General features: G+C 37.1%; 3 protein-coding genes across 12 annotated transcripts in view; 1 reads left to right on the forward strand and 2 right to left on the reverse strand.

The window, feature by feature from the left end:
• Nucleotides 1-7,247, reverse strand: mrpl12 (mitochondrial ribosomal protein L12). The gene is made up of 5 exons (XM_079874188.1): nt 6,827-7,247; nt 5,125-5,317; nt 4,194-4,265; nt 3,103-3,240; nt 1-466 (listed from the first exon to the last, which is right to left on the reverse strand). Exons 1-5 carry the CDS (start codon nt 6,886-6,888, stop codon nt 350-352), a joined length of 582 nt encoding a protein of 193 aa, XP_079730314.1. The 5' UTR covers nt 6,889-7,247; the 3' UTR covers nt 1-349.
• LOC307160095 (methyltransferase-like 26 B) lies at nt 6,949-16,612 on the forward strand. The gene is made up of 8 exons (XM_079873942.1): nt 6,949-7,028; nt 8,449-8,556; nt 10,440-10,642; nt 11,382-11,544; nt 12,205-12,264; nt 12,397-12,464; nt 12,610-12,688; nt 14,713-16,612. Exons 3-8 carry the CDS (start codon nt 10,443-10,445, stop codon nt 14,758-14,760), a joined length of 618 nt encoding a protein of 205 aa, XP_079730068.1. The 5' UTR covers nt 6,949-7,028; nt 8,449-8,556; nt 10,440-10,442; the 3' UTR covers nt 14,761-16,612.
• hgs (hepatocyte growth factor-regulated tyrosine kinase substrate) overlaps nt 13,919-21,088 on the reverse strand; it is a 22,593-nt gene continuing 15,423 nt past the window's right edge. For all 10 annotated transcript variants that reach the window (XM_079869689.1, XM_079869687.1, XM_079869681.1 and 7 more), the window contains 5 exons: nt 20,493-20,670; nt 20,248-20,381; nt 18,031-18,126; nt 17,823-17,909; nt 13,919-16,925 (listed from right to left, as the gene is read on the reverse strand). In XM_079869689.1, the coding sequence (XP_079725815.1) occupies nt 16,830-16,925; nt 17,823-17,909; nt 18,031-18,126; nt 20,248-20,381; nt 20,493-20,670 (591 nt within the window). In that variant the 3' untranslated portion in view covers nt 13,919-16,829. The remainder of the gene's footprint in view (nt 16,926-17,822; nt 17,910-18,030; nt 18,127-20,247; nt 20,382-20,492; nt 20,671-21,088) is intronic.

Consider the following 21,088-nt stretch of genomic DNA (forward strand, 5'->3'; position numbering starts at 1 on the left):
TACAGTATAACATGTTTATTTAACCACAAGAAACAGCCATCACATCCCTTTGTCAGGGCAGCTCAGTTTCCTGAGAGACACAGCTTCAGAGAGACAGACCAGCCCAGGACAGCACGTGTGTAGCTAAACGACAAATGGACGAGTCATTGACGGGGTGGTGTGTTTGCAGGCTCAGAGCCTGTCAGAGTTCAGTCAGAGTTCACCATCCAGTCTCTTGTGGACCAAGTGGTCATTTTAAAGGCATTATTTGTTTTCTTCAAATTCCTTTAATCTTTTTTTATATATAAAAAACAAACAAAACAATGACTGACAGGTAACGACTGAAGAAGTGAAGAGCCAGCGCAGATATTCACTCCAGCACCACAGTGCCTCCTGCTGCTTCAAGTGCTGCTTTCAGCTTCTCTGCCTCGTCTTTAAACACGTTAACCCGGATCTCCTGAGGTAGGGACTCCACAAGCTTCTTAGCCTGTGATTGGGAGAGAAAAAAACAGTAATGAAAGACATTACATCATGATCCAAGCCCTAAATCACATTAATGGGTTGCAGAATCTAGTGAAATGCATTGCTGTCTGAAACCTTTTCACATATTAAAAACACACACCAGAGCCATGGACAAAGAATATTGACAGTGGCATGAATTTTGTATGCTGCTTCAGTATATGTAGATACGTTTCATAAGTTTTAAAGGCTTTCATTGGCAAAAATACTTTCAATAAATGCGAAGTGTCAATATATTCTTATTAATAACCTCGTAACCCCGACCCTTCTTCATAACCTCGCGATTGACTCTTGCATACTGGATATCAGCTTCTGGGCCAAATCCTGACTGAAGGTAAATATAGTTTATAATAATAATTCGTTACATTTAAGTTCTCTAAGTGCTTTTACATATGGAAGAGCAAATTGTCATATTATCACAATTTGTGGGCTTCTGTTTGTGCACTTGCCTTTTGAGGATTGACCGCAAGTTCTCTATGGGATTAAGATCTGGACAGTTGCCTGGACACGGATCCAAACTTTTAATGTAATGATCTCAAAGTCATTTCATCATCAATCTTAACCTTGTGACATGGTACTCCATCAAACTGGAAAATGCACAGATCATCATTAAATTGCTCCTGGATCGCTAAAAGTCATTCATTGTCAAAATCAACCAAATTTCAGAAACTTCCCCGGCTCAGGTTTTTACCCCGTGTAATTTGGCTCCAAATCTCAGGTGAAAATTTTCATTTTGACCCCCTCTACAAAACAGTGAATTACTCACTAAACATACATTCATGAAATGTAATATTTTGGCTTTCTTCTTCATTTATGCATTTCTTTCACCAGAAAAAAAATATCAAAATCAAAAAACTTTTAGCCGAGGACCTCTGGTTGAGTTGACAAGGAATGTCCCAGTTGTTCTTGCGGGACGTTTTGATACCATTCTTTATTCCTGGCAGTGTTTTTGGGCAGAAGTGTGGCACGACACAGGACTCATGGTAGCGTTCACCTTTTCTTCTCCAGATGTCCCAAACAGTGGGAACGGGGCTTCTTCAGAGAGAATAATTTTGCACCAGTCTTCTGCTGTCCAATCCTTATACTTACTGCAGAATTTCAGGCTCCTTTGGTGCCCTTCTTGACACCAGGCCATTTTCCAAAAGTCTTGCACTCACACTAACCCTGCTGCCAATATTGAGCAGCTCTGCACTGGTGGCGACACGATTCCAGAGCCGACTCCTCAAGGGGAGGCAGTCCGGGACACTGTGGGACGTCCTGAAGCCTTCTTCACTGCAGTTGAACCACTCTCGTTGAAGTTCTGGTGATCTGGTAAATGCTTCTTTCAGGTACAATATTCTTTGTGACTATTTCCTTGAATGTGAGGCCGTTTTGATGCAAAGTGATGATGGTTGCACTTTTTTTTTTTGGAGGTAACCATTGCTAACACAAGAACACAATGATTGGACGCACTTCCCTCGTTTTACAGCAATCGGTCTGCTCTAATAATCTAATCAAAATGAAAGTGGTATTACCTGACTAGTAGTGTTGTCAAAGTACCGGTACTGAAAATGTGACGATACCAGCATTTCTGTAGTACCGGGTATATTCGGTATCCACTAATAGGCAGCTGCCTTAAGTCGCTTCCGTGTTTTTATCTCCAGACTAACTTTTTTACGTGGAGCACTGTCTGTAGCCGATATATACCACTATATATATAGTGTTTGTGTATATTAAACTGCAAAAAGACTATTTAAATATTAACTGAAGCACGAGTGACGCTCGCGCTGTTTTCAGTCTCTGCTGCCTCACGATATGATGACATGAAGAAATTCATCTCCAGAGCCACTCTGAGAGTCACTTCATGAGCATTTTACCGTTTCATTTGAGAAAAAAACTACTGTCATATCATACACACACAGAAACTCAAAGGTCTTGACGGCAACCCGTCAAAATAAAAGTTCGGTTTAACTTTTTTTTGACAGAAATAATTAGGCTACTGTACAGTAGATTTAGCTACATCTCCATGGGATTTTTTTATAAGCAATATTTACATTTAAACAGCATGTAGCCTTTAATGTTTATATGTATTATTTACTTATGATTACCGTCATAAATAAAGTAATTGAATTGAATTTAATATTTTTTTCAAATAGTTAAATAAAATAGAAAAATAGTTCCAACAGATTTTGCTGTGGTACCGAAATTGGTACCGAGAACCGTAAGATTTTAATGGCATAGACTACTGGAATTTTGGTACCGTGACATCCCTACTGACTAGTTGTTCACACTTTCCCATGTGCTGATATGATTAGTGAAATGATGTTAGCTGGTCATTTTGTCCCGGGACCAGAAAACAGTGAAATTTGGGTTTTAGTGGTAATTTATTTATTATGGCTAATGAAGCTTTTGATCACTCTGCACAATAATCAAGAAACAATGTGCATCAACACTCCAACAACTGAAGCAGCAAACTTTGGGAACCACAAAATTTGTCACTACGTATACTTTTGACTAGACAGCAACTAACTGATGTGCGCCAAAAAGAGACTTTTTCTGCCACAGTGGCCTATAAAAAAACATTCCCATATCATTCATCTGTGAGTTCATGTAAAAACACTGTACCTGTACAAGATTTATTCCCTCCATGCAGTTCTTCACTTCTTTAATCAGTTTGACTTTATCAGCCGCCTTTAGTTCTGTCAGTTTGACTGTAAAATGTGTTTTCTCTTTCTTTGCAGGTGCCGCGTCCTCCTCTACCGCCTGCAAATTCAGTTAAAACATTAGAGGGGGAAAAAAACTCACTAATAAAACTGTTATATGGCACTTTTTCCACAAGAAGGACAAAATATGATTTTAAAGAGTTCTTTTTCAACAAATGGTCAGTAAAAATATGAGATGTTTTATTTTTTTATACATTTTCTAAGGGGTTTAAACATTTTTGCAACCATTTTACCAAAAATTGGGACACATCTAAATACAGCTTAAAACCTTGATTTGTGCAATATACAATCTTTAAGCAGTAATGGTTAAAATTACATGAACACATAATTTACAAATAAGAAACAAAACTTAAAAAATAAATTAAAGAAACACTACACCAGAATGGGTAATAGAGAGTGACATTTTTAAATATTAACAGAATTGCACAACAAATGTGGGATACAGCTAATTAATTTTTTATGGGTAATACACTTATTTATAATGACATTTAAAATCATAAAACAGAGAAAGTTGAGAAAGTCAAGACCTCTTAAGACAATGTCATTTCATGCGTTTAAAACTACCTTCTGTCCAGGCTAGGTTAATTAAATGTTAGATAACAGACCTTATTCACAGCAGCGCCATCTTTGATTTTTAATGGTAATGAAAGCAAGGCTGTGAGGGACAGACATGCCTCTCTTCAATGGGCTGAACTGTTAGTTAATGTTATTGTTCTGCTCATGAAACACTGGAAAAACATCTTTCCATGAAATTTCAGTTGACAAAAAACTCCCGACAATATAAGATGTGGAAAATTGTAAGTAATCAAGGAGCTTTATACAGCGGATGCCATTGGAAACACGGCAAGTCTATCCCTCACAGCTTCACGTTCATACCTGTCATGGCGCTGCTCTGAATAAGGTCTATAGCTTATCAAAAATACTGTATGCTACAGTTGACTCCACACACACAAAGAAAATGTAAATTCACAGGACATGGGAGTATATCTTTACCTCAGCTGCAGAAGGCATTGCTGCCATTGAGCCCATTGCCATCATCCCAACATCCTGAATGTTCAGCGTTTTCTGATGGGGACAAAAATACATATACGTCAATGTTTTCAGCTTAAGAATAAGATTAAAGAGTCAATATTCACAATGATTTTGCAGGCGATTTTAAATTCAGCAACATCATGAATATAGTGAAGAATTTTATTTGACCATTAAGTCTACAAAAGATGATGTCTCTAATAAGACTAATTTTACAATCCCTTCTTGTCTCGCAATTATTAAAGAGTTAAAACTTTGATTCTTTTCTGTAAATCAGTTCAAACAGCCCATATACTTATAAAAAAATACTTATTACAGAAATCAGTTATACTGAATAACACTGTATAGTTAAAATTATAATCAAGTATATTACATTTGCTTTAGTATGTTATTCAACTAATCAAAATAAGTGCACTTCTATGAAACACGACAAAATATTATTAAAAATAATGATTTAAATTGTATTTTACAATGTGCATTTTTTACAATGTGCATTTTTAAAGGTTCAAGTATGTTAATGAACAGTCATGAAAGTTTGCTCTTTTTATGTGCACTTAAATGGCCTTTTTAATTAATATTATAATATCTACAAGAAGGTTTGCAGAAATATACTTTTAAGATTTGAAGTACACTACAAGTGCACATCCAGTACAATTAAGCACACTACTTTTTGTGTCATCACTCAAAAACATTCACAGCATTCCCAGTTAAAATAAATGTAGGCAAACAATGTGTATTGTGTGTCATATGATATAAAATATGACTGTGTATATTAATTAAAATGATTAAATATCACTCATCCTTCTGTTAATTTAGTGGGAAACAATTTGACTATTTTTAACTAGCTATTTCTACTGTATTTTATTTCACACACACACACACACACACAGTGTACCTTTAGTAACTCGTTGAGGTCGGACACTTCTATGAGCGTGAGGTTGGCGATGTCACTGACGAGCTGTTGGATTTTGGGCGAGTATTGCTTGGGTGCCCCATCAAGAGGAGGTGTTGTAATGGCACCAGACGCACTGACAGGACTGGTCTTGAGCGTTCGCAGGGCACACAGCGCTGTCGTCTGTAGCTTGTGTCTGTGAAAGGTGTCCATTCACACAACAATCATGAGCGTATAAAGCAGCAACACCATATAGAGCATCTATTAGCAAAAAATAAAAATCAGTGTGTGGCTGAGTTATTACTCCGAATAATGTCTTTACTAGTGATTAGCATGATTTTACCATTCAGAGGTTTGGGTCAGTATTATTTTCTAAAGAAAGACATCATTTTACAAGCCTTCTTCATATTAATCTGTTCTTTTGAACTTTCGATTCAAAGAATCCTGGGGGGGAAAAAATGTATCATGGTTTCCACTAAAATATTGCACAGCACAACCGTTTTTAACATTGATAATAATCAGAAATGTTTCTTGAGCATCAAATCATCATATTAGAATGATTTCTGAAGGATCATGTGACACTGAAGACTGGAGTAATGATGCTGAAAATCCAGCTCTGATCACAGGAATAAATTACATTTTATAATATATTAAAGTAGAAAACAATTATTTTAAATTGTAATAATATTTGACAATATTCCTGTTTTTACTGCATTTCTGATCAAACAAATGCAGCCTTGGTGTGCAAAAGATTCTTTCAGTAACTTTAAAATTATAATATTGTACATTATATATAATATAGGCCTACATGTTTTACTACTACAATGGATACACAATTTTGGTTTTCAAAATTTCTTTTATGATTAAGTACATATTGTATAATTGAAACTCAACATTTGTTTTCATTGAATAGCATTATAAATATACAGCGGGATCCAAAAGTCTGGGACAACTAGTGAAAATGTTTTGCATTTTTGATTACACAATATATTACCAGCGAGCACAGCAATGATTATCATGATTTTTGAGGATCGAGAGCATCAATGAAAGAAAGTGTGGCATAAAACCCCTCAAGCGAAACCTCAGTAAGGTTTTGTAACTACTATTATTAGTGGTTTCTTAGCTTAAGGGTGCTAGTGTACCCACTGCTGACCTTTAGTACAGAGCAGTTCCCACGGTCAATGTCACATACATTTAACTTACTTGCATTTGACTAGAGACCCAGTAACAGAACATAATAGAAAAAAATATATATACATTTTACATCACAACTGTGTTTCAATCATTTCAAAAGAGCTTCCAGCTGTAAATGAACAGACAAAGCCCAGATTTCCATGCTCTGCTCTCTCTATACATATCGGTTGAATGACCACTACTAGACATGCATAAGAGGAACTTATACACTTGTGATTCATTAACAGAGGTCACGTGACCTTATACGTTTGGGTCATTCTTGTTTTGTAATTAGATGCAACATCAATGCAGTGCATGAATTAAACTACACTCCCTCACTTCTGACAGTCAGCGATAAATGCATCAGATCTGACGCAGAATAATAAAGATGCAGCTCATCTAAGCACATCACACAGTTATGATCTTAATAAGATCTGTGTGTGTGTGTTTTATTGACAGCGATGCTTGTAGTATGTGTTAGTCCTCTGCCCTTGAGGGTTGCAGGGGGTTTAGTTGAGTCTCTGGATCTTACCGGTGTGTGTTTGCCGCGGCCCGCAGCGCGATCCGGACGCAGTGTCTGCTGCAATACATCATGACCCGATTCCGTGGACGACCGAACAGTGTGTGTGAGTGTGTGACTGAGACTGACTGGCTGTCGGTCCTCCTCTAGCAGAAGCACATGGCGTCCTCCACCGGCGCTTCCTGACCTACCAACAATGCATTGCGATGGAGGGGTAAACTTTATTTAAAAGCCTCCTTTCACAAAACCTATTACATAAAGGGAGTGTTCAGCCAAAAATGAAAATTCTGTCCTCATTTACTCGCCCTCAAGTTGTTCTAAACCTGTATGCGTTTCTTTGTTTTGTTGAACAAGAGATATGTTGAAGAATGTTGGTTACCAGACTGTTTTTGGTCCACATTGACTTCCATAGTTTTTTTTTTTTTCCTACTATGGAAGTCAATGGAGAAACAACTGTTTGGTAACTGACATTTTTCAAAATAAGAAACCATTTTTTACAGTCTATGTAAGAAACACACTAACAGGTTTAGAACAATGTGAGTTAACGATGACAGAATTTTCGTTTTGGGATGAACTATACCTTTAATTAAATGACTTTATTTAAACTAAAATAGAATCTGTAAACAATGGGCAAGGAATATAAAATAAATAAATACCGTGATAAAAACCTTCAGGCATGGGTTTTTAATAGCTCTCTAAATTGAGATGCATTACAAAAATGAGGCTAGATAATGGTTTCTAAAACAAATCCTTGAAATATTAGCCTATTTATGCCACTCAAAAATTCGTATCTAATTTTATTTAATGTTAACTTTAATTTTTATGGATCATGGGCCTTTTTAGACTCTATGAGAAACATTCTCTCAAGAGAAGACATCACCTTATATTAGCCTAACGTTTTAAAACATTTAGGATGCTAAATTACATAATAAACCATAAATAAATATAATGATTGATTTGATTTGATTGATTGAAAGTTTGCATAGAGGCCATATAGGACTATCTGACAAATTCATCCACCAGATATAATCAACCTGAAAATGAGGAGAAATGTTAAAAATGCATTTCCCTGCACTTATAAAATAAACAGCTAAATTAAATACATTTTTTTAAAATAAAAAATATAATATTAAAATAAAAATTCAGTAATGTTCTGCATGTATACACACTATAGATGCTCGCTAAAAAATATGAATGAGACTCAAATCCTTCCCATTATAAACTGACATTATAAGTGGAACTTGATCATTCTATTTGGATTAAGTTCTACGTTTAAGGAACAAGAATGTGCAAAATGTTTTATATGTGTACATGTAAAGTGCTCTATGTGTCAGTTTTTGTTTCAAGGAGCTCCGGCCATCCTGATGTGACCAAAATGCACCATGAATGCTTAAATAAGTAAAATAAAAAAATTATTAATAACAAAAAACTATAGTTTTAAAATACATAGGCAAACATTCGGAAAACAAATTGAGATGAATTAACCTGTAAAAACAAATAATTAACTAATGATGGAATTTGATGGAATCTAGCTCAACAAAAGGGTTAGGCTATTTAAAGGTTGGCTATAAATGTTATTCGCATTCTCTGTTTATTTCCTTATTGTATAAATGTTGAGGCGTTTGGTTATGCAGATCTTAAAGGGGAGGAGCAGACAGAAGCTTCTTACCCGTGTAATCTCCTGATCAATCTGCTGTCCATCACTCAGCTCTTCCACTGCTCCGACTGAACTACAGCACAGCGTGAGTATCAACAACATATTTATCATGTGTCTCTGAATTCTGTTCCTACAAATAGAAGCTACAATGTTCGTAGTTTTACCAAAAAACAATGAAGGAACGATTTAATTAAAAGTGGCCAACAATTTTTAAATTCATAAATTAGCCCATATTTTTGGCATGTCATGTGTAGGGCTATATGGAATAGATGTGTCAAAAAAGGACAGATAATGAATATCAAAGTGCGTAACTTGTCGAAATGCATCAATTAATTATAACAAGTTTTATTTGTGACATTATATAATGTGATTTCACGCATGTTAAAATATATCCATGTATTAGAAACTAGGTTGTCACATAATGTCCCAATTTAGAGTAATCCACCTCTATCAGTTTTATTGTATGGCATAATGTGTAGTAACTTAAAGGGGGGGTACAATGGTGTTTCATGTATTCAGAGTTGTTTACAGTGTTAAAGAGATAGATTCTCATGCTAAACATGGGCAAAGTTTTAAAAAAATATTTTGGACGAATAACGGAGAATTTCTATGCTGAAAATCTTACTTCCGGGTTGGTACAAGTTTCGGCTGGGTTTTTTTAGATCGTGGATCTAATGACGTAGATCAGAGTGGAACTCCTTATATGAGCATTTCTCTCGGAAAAGCTCGCCCGCGCACACGTCGACTAGAGGAGAGCGAGACCGCGCACATCAACGCGCTTCAACAGGAAATCATCGGCAGCGCTGCATAGGATTTGTTCAAGAATGTCTCCAAAAAAGTGTGTATTTGGATGTGAGGGAAAGCTTACCGTGTTCAGTTTTCCAAAGAACCCAGTGTTACAGGAACAGTGGATGCAGTTTGTTTTTCCGGGGCAGCAACGGAGTGTAGGAAGTGCGGTTATGTGTTCTGGTCGTTTCAGTGACGAATGTTTTATTAACAAGGCCCAGGTCGACGCTGGATTTGCAAATCGTTTGCTATTAAAACGTGGAGCGGTCCCAGTGATAAAAGACCCCATTCATGTAAGTACAACTGGATCAGATTTCTGTCTTTTGCTGGAAATCAAGAACTACCGCTTGACTCTATAGCTCCGCCTCCAGGACCTCGGCTTTTTCCGGAGAGAATCGGAAAGCTGTATTTTTCTTTTCTAAATATAATAAAACTAAACACTTTTTTGAGATATTAAGGATGCACTACTACTCTATAGGTACTCAAGATTAACATGAGATTAGGTGAAACTGTGCATGTTATGTACCCTTTAAATTACAGACTACAAAAAATAATTCTCTGTAGCAGTTGCTGGAATCTTAGCTACCTATGATAAATCGAGATTCAATGTTATAATGCTATATTATTATTAATAATATTTTTTCCATTACTTTAAAGTCAGCATGAAACAGAAATTGCTATAGTGTTTTCTTCCCTATTGTGACGTATGTGAAACGGCTTCTCGGACAAGAACAAATGTAGGGCGGGGCTTGATTTTGTCCATGGGGAATTGATTGGATGGTTGTGGTTTGCTATTGGTGGATCTCATGTGATTGACATGTTGCCCCGCCCTCACGCCAGTGAACACATCATCAGAGAAGAGAAGGTGAAGTTATTTTGATTAAAGATTATGAGGACACATGAATTTAAAAAGAAATGTGCATGGATAAATCATTTATAATAAAAATAAATAAGAATCGTCCATTTTGATTTCATGGTCACTTTAATCTTCATTTACAAATGAAAGCCTTACTGATCAATGGTGCCAAACGTCCCTTTGCGCCTTTGTGGTGATTTTGCAAACTGGTCTGTATTTACTGCCACAGCCTTGCGGCAATGGCGTCATTCAACCACTTACTCTATATAAAAATAAATGTTCAACATTCAGCAAAAGTTTATGTTTAATATTCCCTTCTGCTACAGATCATGCTGCTCTCGCCGGCGGCCGAGCGGAGTCAGGACAGCTTGCTGTCGGTACTGTGGGAGATTCTGGAGGATCAGTCTCATCGTGAGCTGTTCGGCCTTGAGTTAGGATCCGGCACGGGCCAGCATGTGGTGCACTTCGCTCAAGAAATGCCCTTTGTCACATGGCAGCCGTCAGACATCAAGGAGGAATCCCGAAACAGGTACACGGGCTGCTGTCTTTGTTACTGTGCTATTATGAATGTCATAACTCTTATATACACTCTTAAAAATAAAGGTTCTTTATTGGCATTTATGGTTCCATGAATATTTCCATTCCACAAAAGGTTCTTTATTGTGGAAAAAGGTTCTTTAGATTTTTAAAGTCCCCCTGTAGTCAATAATGACATATTTAAACTTTTTTTCCTCGGAAAAAATTCTTGATGCCTTAAAAGAGCTTGAATGTAACTCTACACCCTTGCCTCATTTAGTATATGCGGTTCTATGAATTTGCAAATTAGCCCCGCCTCCACTCACTCGCACCAGCTCAGAGATCCACTCATTGACGATCACACGTTGATCTGATTGGTTACAAGGTAGTTTGTGACGTCAGAAACACCAGCGAATTCAAACCGTGTTTTTGAGACTGTTTTTGGTTCACTGCAGTTTTAAGAAGAAAATACTCAGCAATGGTGTCGACTTATGAATTTGCACATGGTTTGTCTTAAAGTGAACCACATAGACATATAGACATACACACACCACATAGACATTTAACATTAAAAGCTGGATTTTCACCACAGGGGGACTTTAAAATGTTCTTCACACTAAGAAAAAAATAGTTCACTGAAAGGTGTATTTCTATCTATGACACCACTGTGGAAATCCAGTTTTGGAGCCTTTATTTTCAAGTGTGTATTATGTAATGGTCTGGGTTTTGAGCGTAACGTTACTCTGCTGCAGTATCAGAGCTTACATTGAGGCCACTAAAGTAAAAACAGCACTGGATCCGGTGCATCTGGATGCCAGTGAACCCTGGGAGAAATGGGCAGGACTGCCACGAAGCTCCTGTGACATTATCATAGCGATCAACCTGCTCCAGTACAGCCCCTTCAACACTGCAGAGGTATGACACACACATATACAGTACACACACTCATCTGCTTTTACACGGGTACAGCCTACATGTGAAAACACAGAGGATGAATTTCCATATAATTCACAGCACTGTCGTCATCTGTTTAGCTCGCCTATATCAGATAACCCGATGTGATTGGTGCAGCTCAGATCGAGGGGCATATTTAATGAGCATCATTACTCGACACCAGAGTAACTCGCTGAGCAAATTCAACTTTTGCTCTCGCGAGAACTCTGGAATACCAGGGTACTGGTACATTTTTTTTGGCTTTAATATTTGTATTGTGTGGTAACCGTTTAATAACTGTTCGATCGTGCCTAACAACCCCCTTCAGCCGTGACTTATTCACGATACAGCACAACCTCTACGTCTTCTCAAACAAGAATAAATGTAGACTTGATGTTGTCCATGGGGAATTGATTGGATGGTTGTGGTTTGCTATTGGTTGATCTCATGTGAGTGACAGGTTGCCCCGCCCTCACACCAGTAAACACGAGAAGAATTGTTGCTTTTGTTTAAAGATTACGAGGCACATTAATTAAAAATAAAATAAAGATGTGGATAAATCATTCATAAATACTGCAATATTTCATAAATAAACAAGAACTGTCAAATTTGATTTCATGGTGACATTAATGTAATCCACAGGGTGTGTTTAAAGGATCTGGGCAGATACTGAAACAGAACGGCCTTCTAATGACTTACGGAGTGAGTTAATCTCATTTCTACATGTTGTCCAATATATTTTTGTTATAACTATTATACATAGTTATAATCACTTATAATACAAGACAAATCTCAGTATAAACATCATAACCTTGTGTAATGAATGTCTCTCAGCCTTACGCGATCAATGGCACCATCACTCCCATCTGCAATGAACAACTGGACCAGACGTTACGCCAGATGTGGGTTTTCACACCCAGACTCCTTTTTCCTCTTTATTTCAAGATTCAGTAGCCTATTTACTGAGGTATTAGATGAAATATGCAGACAGGTGTTTCAGGTGCACTGCTTACAAACCTTTCCCTGTTTTACACCTGCTGTCATCAGGAATCCGGAGTGGGGTCTTCCAGACATCGACGTGCTCCGACAGCTGGCCTTCAGCAATGGGATGAGGATGGAACGAATGGTGAGGGACGCTCAATCTCATTTTTGAAGCCTTAAAGGAGAACTCCGGTCAATTTTAACATTGAGCTCATTTTTTTGTACATTTGGAGTGCTGTCAATACAGAGAACAACGACAAAAATCGGTGTTGCCTACACCGAGTTATTCTATTTTTAAAATTTGCACCCTGTTGACTTCAATAGGGCAAGTAGTAAGCCTGCTTTTTAGCCTCTTAACATCCTTTAAGTGTCATTACAAGTGCACAGAAAATGTGAGTGATTCCTTCCGAGTGAACACGGGTGGATCTGACTGCAGTAGATGTTAGAGATATTAATAAAAACGAAGTTAATTCAGCCAGCGCTCATACCTTTGTTTACATTCTGTTTTCGGTGGAAGGCCATAGTAATCGATTGTCGAGTTCACGCGCATAGGTTTAGTTACCAATGATCACGCGCGTGAACTCGACAATCGATTACTATGGTGTACTCGGTGTAGGCAACACCGTTTTTTGTCGTAGTTCTCTGTATTGACAGCACTCCAAATGTACAAAAAAATGAGCTCAATGTTAAAATTGACCGGAGTTCTCCTTTAAAGGGGTCAAATGATGCTTTTTAATGTTTTCCTTTTCTTTTAATGTGTAAAGTGTATGCTCGTACATGTATAAGATCTGCACAGTGACAAAGCTCATAGTCTCCAAGAAAGGGACATTTTCCCGAATCTGAAAAACTAACGACTTTATTAATTATTCATGTTTGCAATTGCTTCTGAAGCCTTGTAAGTTGAAGCTAATGATTATGGAGAGGGGTGTTACATTTCTGACAAACGCTTGAGGTTTTTGGCCAATCGCAACACACTGGGTCTTCTGGCCAATCAGAGCACTATGGGCTTTTCAGAAGGCGGGGCTTCGTAGAAATGAGAGTTTCAGACTATCTTGGAATAAAGGTGTTGCAAAAATGTACAGTATGTGAACATTAAAGCATGTTAACCTATTCTAGTACAACCAAGAAACCAAATAATGAACTGAACCTAAAGTCAAAAAGAAGACGCCATTTTGATTTTGAACCATACAACAATTAAGCACATTTCTCCAATAATTGTAATAATCATAATGCATTTGAATGTTTTTTTTTAAACGGTAATGAGGATTTAGGGGGTGGAGGGTTTTATTTGCTAAATTATGATAAAAATAATGTCACAACACATGACTAACTTAATAGTCTTAAATACAATTTTTTTTTTTTCATTTTTCATTCATACTTCATTAAAGGGATAGTTCACCCAAAAATGAAAATTCTGTCAGTAATTACTCACCCTCATGTTGTTCCAACCCCGTAAGACATTCGTTCATCTTCAGAACACAAATTAAGATATTTTTTATTAAATCTGAGAGTTGTCTAACTCCTCCATAGGCTTCTAAGGGACTGAAACTTGCTGGCCCAGAAAATGTATTAAAGACATTGTTAATATAGTCCAAGTGACTCCAGTGGCTCGAACTTAAGTTTATAAAGCGACGAGAATACTTTTTGTGCGCAAAAACAAACAAAAATAACGACTTTATTCCACTTTTCATTTCCTTCTCTCTGGGCCTCGGGTCTTTTCACGTAGTGTTTAAGCGTAGCGCGTCTGTGTTGCAGATACTTTAAAAACTATCCCTTTAAAGTCCCCCTTAAATCAAGCTTTTAATGTTGTTTATATGTCTATGTGGTGTGGATCTCTGAGCTGGTGTGAGTGAGTGGAGGCGGGGAATATTTCCTAAATAAGGCAAGGGTGTAGAGTTACATTCAAACTATTTTAAGGCATTTTTATTTATTTTTTCCCAAGGAAAAAACATTTAAATTTGTAATTTTGGCGATCAAAGATGAGTTTTAAGGGATGAGATTATTGACTACAGGGGGACTTTAAGCAAAATATAATTTCTCATCATGGTGATATTAGAAACATGAGAAGGACGTTCTTGACAGGTGTCATGCGATTCACTGATTCCTGTTGATTGAAAAAGTCTAAAGACAGAATATTAATAACCTGTCATTTGCTTAATTATTCAACAGATTGAGATGCCTGAGAGCAACAAATGCCTTGTCTTCAGAAGACTGTAGCAAATCAGATCATTCAGAAAACGGACCCAGTTTCCAGGATAAAACAGCCACTTCCCATCAGTGAACTCAGTTTCACATTATGTTCACATTCTGTCAGTACTGTAAAACACACAAACCGGACAGATTTACATTGTTTTATTGTGCACATACTTTCAGAGACAAGAAAAGAAACATTTCCACTAATGTATGACCAATAAAAGAACAAGATATTTATTAAATATGATTTTAAAATTACTTCTTTTTAAGATGAGGCGGATCAGTATGGAACAAAGATGATATTAAATGGGTTACAGAAGTCACCGGTTGTGTGTGTTTGTTACAAACATGCACCGTTCAAATCATCCAAAAGCTGTCCATCTCTCTTCAAAACCATCCATAACCACTGTTAAAAATAGACTTCCTTTGTCTGCCATTGATGCTCAGTTCTACACTGCGATTAATTGGTAATGAAACTGCGGCTTTTGAGATCGACTGATTCGTCTGGTTCTGAACCCCTGGCTGATCCACATCGAGCAAAGACGTCTGGCAAACTCACATGCAGTACTTGGAAACACCAGCCTGTTTATCTGGATCTATTCCATTGGTGATATGCAAATGGCAGTAAAGTTGACATCTCATTGGCTGTTAATTATAGGACAGAAGCCAATGTGTGCAGCATCTACCGCATGAATCATTAGCAAGGATTCCACAACACTGATCCTAAACTCAGAGCTTCTGAAATATTTCTAGAACTGCAGACACAGAAACCAGCACTGGAATGTCACGTGATCTTTTTAGAGCAGATCGGTGCTGGAAAATGGTGTGTGACGCCTCAGCGACCTCTGCTAAAGCCAGCAAGTCTCGAAATTTAAGAAAACAAATGGCTGTTACATATTCACTCATGCAAACACATTTTAAGAAAATATGAGACAAAGGATGGTTATGTCGTCTTTTTTTTTTTTTTAAATCATACCGTGTTTCTCTCTCTATAGTACGAATGACTAACATAGCATAAGCTCGTTTTGATTAGGAAAAACTACATTTGAAAAAATCTAGAGAGAGGAAAGTTAGCAGCAGAGTGAATCTCACAAACATGTCCAGATCATTGCTTTATGGAAGCTCATTTCTGCTACATGAGAAAAAAATGAATCATGCTTTGGTAAATCATAATTATGACATTAAAAATTATGAGATACTAAATCATAATTATGAGATACAATTTTGATGTAAAAAGTCAAATTAAATTTGTCAATTAACTTTTTAACATTCTAATTTCAACTTAACTCAATTATGATTCAAAATAAACGACTTTAAAAATGCGATCGAGAAATTATGTCATAATTATGATAAAAAGTCTCAAATGATGTAAAAAGATTGTCACAATTATAACTTTTTAGCATCATAATTTCAAATTTTTAACCCAATTATGACTCATAATATTGAAATTTGAGATGATCGAGAAATTGAGATAAACTCTAAATTATGCGTAGTCATATTTACAATACGTAGTCTCATCATTTTGATTTTCAACATTTCAACAAAATTTCAACATTAAATTTGTGAATTTTAATCTCACAATTATGACTTAGTATCTCATAATTCAAATTTTCATGTCATAATTCTGTTTTTTCCAAAGCATGAGCATCTTATGTGGTGGAAATGGGCTTCCATAAACAATAAAGAAGCCTTTTTTAATTTAGGACCATTAAGAATTTTATGCATTATTTTCATGACAATTAAATACACCCCCAAATACCCCAAAAAAGATCTAAAAAGGGCTTGGTTTTCTTTATGGGGAGGGGTTCTTTTGTTTTGGGTGTAAGATGTGACCCAGACATTGAGTTTTGTGAGATTCATCCAGCTGAGAGACAAAGGTTCCCCACCAGCTCCGTCTGTAGCCTTTCTTCCTCCATTTAAAGAGACAGGGAAGGGAGAGGGACTCAGACAGCCAGATGCTTTTACTGTATTTGTACACCTTCAACACTTGTGGAGCGAGAGCAGGTGGAGGATAATGACCCCAGAACCGGCAGGGTGCGGGAGGGTTGGATGTAGTGTACTGGATCTGGTGGGTGAAGGCATATGATGAGAGATCAGTCGAATGAAATGAGCTGAGCCTCTGCACTGCCCGGAGGAGCCTGCGGGTGCTGCTGTTGGGATTGCTGCTGCGGACCACCAGGGGGAGCCATCTGTTCAAAAACATCAACAAACAGTTGTAAACAGTTGAGTGTATACTGATTATTTTGGTACTGAAATGTTTTAAATGTGACGATACCAGCATTTCCCTCTAGCATTTTGAGCACTGTTGAACAGATTCTTAAACACCTCTGGTTGGCCATTGTGTTCACACACTCAACATATGTCTCTGATTGGCTACAATGATCAACAATGACATCTTTTACGCTCTTCACCGAGCTGATCTGCTGATAGACGCCTGCTTTCAAACGCTCCCATGTGTCTCTGTGAAGCGCTCAGTGAAGACAACATGTATTTGAAGCGTTGATCATTGTAGCCAATCAGATACATATGTTGAGCGTGTGAATGCAATGGCCAATCAGAGACATAATGTTGAGCGCGTGAACGCAATGGCCAATCAGAGATATATATTTTGAGCGCGTGAATGCAATGGCCAATCAGACATATATGTTGAGCGTGTGAACGCAATGGCCAATCAGAGACATATATGTTGAGCATGTGAACGCAATGGCCAATCAGAGATATATATTTTGAGCGTGTGAACGCAGTGGCCAATCAGAGACATATATGTTGAGCATGTGAACGCAATGGCCAATCAGAGATATATATTTTGAGCGTGTGAACGCAGTGGCCAATCAGAGACATATGTTGAGTGTGTGAACGCAATGGCCAATCAGAAGTGTTTAAGAATCTGTTGAATAGTGCTAAAAATGCTAGAGGGAAATGCTGGTATCGTCACATTTTAAAATTTTCAGTACTGAATTTGACAACACTACCATAAGGTATAACATGTCTAAGATGTGTAAAAAATACACTGTCAAAATGTTAAGAGAGTAGTATGCGAGTATGCTATTCCGCACAATGAAATGTTTATCCATAAAACTTCTGACCTGCTGGTACATAGGCTGCTGCCCAGGCATGTAGGGCTGTTGGGGGGGCATGTTGGGGTCTTGTCCTGGAAGAGCGTTCATCATATTCTGCAACAGAATGCAACAGCAATCAAACTTTACATCCTGTATGGTTTTTGAGAAGGACATGAGATCTGAGACATACAGGTTAATGCAAGCCACGAATGTGCTCTCATATAGTAAAGCATACCTGCATGTTGTATGGCTGGTAGCCCATGTAGGCAATACCATTGGTGGGGGGAGCCTGGGACATAGGGGGCAAACTCTGAGCTTGGGACACCACGTTCTAGAGAAAACATTCATGCCCAACATTAAACATTGCGTTTTGTTAGGGCTGGGAATAGACATACTTTTCATAACTCGATTTCGATTAAGCTTGCAATTCCATTTAATTCTGATCTTGATTCAATTCTTTATCAATTCATTTGGATATACAGTATATATCAGGTACAGTGCGTCAATTATTCATGAAGGAAAAATATCTTTTAACTAATACCATTAGGGTTAGGTAACTATATGGGGAACGCCGTGTCATTTGGTACATTACTATAATATTTAGAGGTTAAAATAACAACGGACATGAATACATTTAAATTACACAAGGCAGTTTTTAAAATGAAGTTGTGATAATAATCTTTTAAATGACAAATGTTTCTACACCAATTCGTTTTTTGAAATAAACATTTAAACGGTGGCTGTCATATAAACTTGTTTATCATCACAGATTTATTCAAACATACATTAAATATTGAAGAGCATCTTAAGTAAAAATATGACAAAATGCATTTATTTATAAAAACGCTCTTCTCCAGAGGTCATTTTTCTAGTTAACTATCGAGTTTATGGTCAGTGAATGGCTTTTCTGAGGTAAATGTAACATCACGTGACTTTACAAGCGGTTTTATCTTTCCGCGGTAAAACACTCATTGAACAATTGCATGTGACATGATACATTTCATTAAATTGTACTGTATCTTTCAATATACCTTCTGATGTTCATTCATTCATGTTTATTTTGTACTGTAATAATACTAAAGCAGAAGAGATGATCAGCTCAAGTGGTGCTTGAACTGAGATGCCACAGCGATCACATTAAGAGCGCCAAAACAGCACTCTTATTGTCTGAATTTCTAAATAAAATTGACATTAATTGAAAACTATGACTGTTTCATTTCAAAAGTAACAAACCACAAAACGTATTGGGGATTTATTGGATGGGGAGTGCAAATAGTGTTTAGTAGGGCTGGGTATTGACACAGATTTCACAATTCGATTCGATTTCGATTCACAAGCTTGCGATTCGATTCGATTCGATTTCGATTACGATTCGATTCAATATCGATTATTTTGGATATCAGGTACAATACATTGCAAATTTTCTCAAGGAAAACTGAAAAAAAAAGGGGAAAAAATATTGTAAACTATGGGAGTCAGTTGTAGCCTATAGGCTTCATTAGCCTACTATAATATTGAAGATAAAAATGAACTGATTTGTATACAAACACTTAAAATACACTTATTTATTTTTATAATAATAAAGTTATATGAAATTATATAAAAATTTAAATGGTGGCTGTCATAAAAACTTTCCAAATTTATTCAAACATGCATTAAATATTGAAGAACATTAACAATTATAATGAATATGTAATATGGTGCATATATTTAACAAAATTCTCCTCTTTTTTTCATTTTTCTAGCTGACTAACGAGTTTATGGTCACTGGATATGGTTTTTCTGAGGTAAATGTGACGTTACATGACATTGTTTACTAAAGTCTTTCCACGGTTGAAACAGTGATTGAGCGATTCCATGTGACATGATACGGACTTTGAAAAGTTGTACTCTATCTTTTAACACACTTTCAGATGCTCATTCATGTTTATTTCGCGCTGTAACTGGTATTATTAAGGCGGAAGATTTGCTTCCGTTGCTTCTCTTGAGCTGAGCTGCGCCAGAGCGATCTCATGCCACAGCGCCAAAACGGTAATTATGTTTTTGAATTTCGTAAGAAAATTGACCTAATTTGACATCTGAGACTTTGTTTCATATCAATAATAACAAAGCACAAAGATTATTGCGATTTATTGGATGGGATGCGCGCAACAATGTTCCATTAATTCATCAACTGAAAACAGGATGACTAATCGATTCTTGGGATTTAAGAATCGATATCGTTTCGTAAAAATGAGAATCGATTAAAATCGAGAAATCGATATTTTTTACCCAGCCCTAATGTTTAGTAAAGTTTTGTTCACACATCAACTGAAAACAACAGAATAAAAGATTGATAATTGGCATTTAAGAATCAATATCGGTTCACTGAAGTGAGAATCGTATAAAATCAGCGTTTTTAACCGCATATTAGGTAAATGTAAGGCTTTGATTCTGAACGGGATGTCCTGACCTGGTAGCCCTGTGTGGGTGTGGGCTGGTAGTTAGTGTAGGCAGGGGTGGTTGTGGGAGGGGCTTGTCCAGGGGCGACTGGCTGTCCGCTGGTGCCAGCAGGCTGATACATGTAAGCGTTTACCATGTTGGGATCTAAAAAACAGTGGGCAGAGAATCTATTAATAAATTTGAAAAAAGAATTGTAGCACATTAGAAGCTTATCTAGTTGAATCATTAACAAAAGGTAGAGGATGTTTGGGTGACCTGCAGGCATGGCCTGGTACGGGCCACCAGCAGACGTCTGTCCGGGCTGGTTCATGTAGACTCCATGCATGGGCGACCCCTCCACTGAACCAGCAGGACTGAACGTGCCCGGATAACTGGGAGGGCCAGCGGGGGGATACCCCACCCCTCCGGCAACGTTAGGAGGCAGCGACTGCATCTGCAAACAGAACATTACAAACAAGGCTGCAACAACTAATCGATAAAATCAGTGAGGATCACAATGATCACCTAAGAATTTGATTATCAATTAATTGTGTCTGTGCATTTTAAGTCAAGTGATTATTTCCATTTCGCAGAAAGGATTGTCCTGACAGCAAACTGGTCTCTGTTAAACTTTAAAGACTGAAGCAGGGGTGACAGAGCACTAGCTCCGATATTTTAAATGCAGGTTTATAATTCTACGTGTAACACACACAACTGTACTTTTACGAAAGCTGCAATTGTAAACAGACTTTTGTAATAGGGTATAAAATGTAATAATTGCTATGTTCAGATGAGTGAATGTTTGCATTCCTCCTACAACTTACCATTAGTGCTTTTGTTTTGATTTATCATCATTTTTAATTTAGTGATTT

This window comes from Squalius cephalus (assembly GCF_949319135.1).
Source record: "Squalius cephalus genome assembly, chromosome: 1".
NCBI classification, from domain to species: domain Eukaryota; kingdom Metazoa; phylum Chordata; class Actinopteri; order Cypriniformes; family Leuciscidae; genus Squalius; species Squalius cephalus.

Coding starts and splice junctions, on each gene's coding strand:
- LOC307160095 (XM_079873942.1), top strand. CDS start 10,443: ATGCTGCTCTCGCCGGCGGCCGAGCGGAGTCAGGACAGCTTGCTGTCG. Junction 12,265..12,396: donor GCCTTCTAATGACTTACGGA/GTGAGTTAATCT, acceptor AATGTCTCTCAG/CCTTACGCGATCAATGGCAC. Junction 12,465..12,609: donor GACCAGACGTTACGCCAGAT/GTGGGTTTTCAC, acceptor TGCTGTCATCAG/GAATCCGGAGTGGGGTCTTC.
- mrpl12 (XM_079874188.1), bottom strand. CDS start 6,888: ATGATGTATTGCAGCAGACACTGCGTCCGGATCGCGCTGCGGGCCGCG. Junction 5,318..6,826: donor GCCGCGGCAAACACACACCG/GTAAGATCCAGA, acceptor CACCTTTCACAG/ACACAAGCTACAGACGACAG. Junction 3,241..4,193: donor CAATGCCTTCTGCAGCTGAG/GTAAAGATATAC, acceptor CTGAATTTGCAG/GCGGTAGAGGAGGACGCGGC.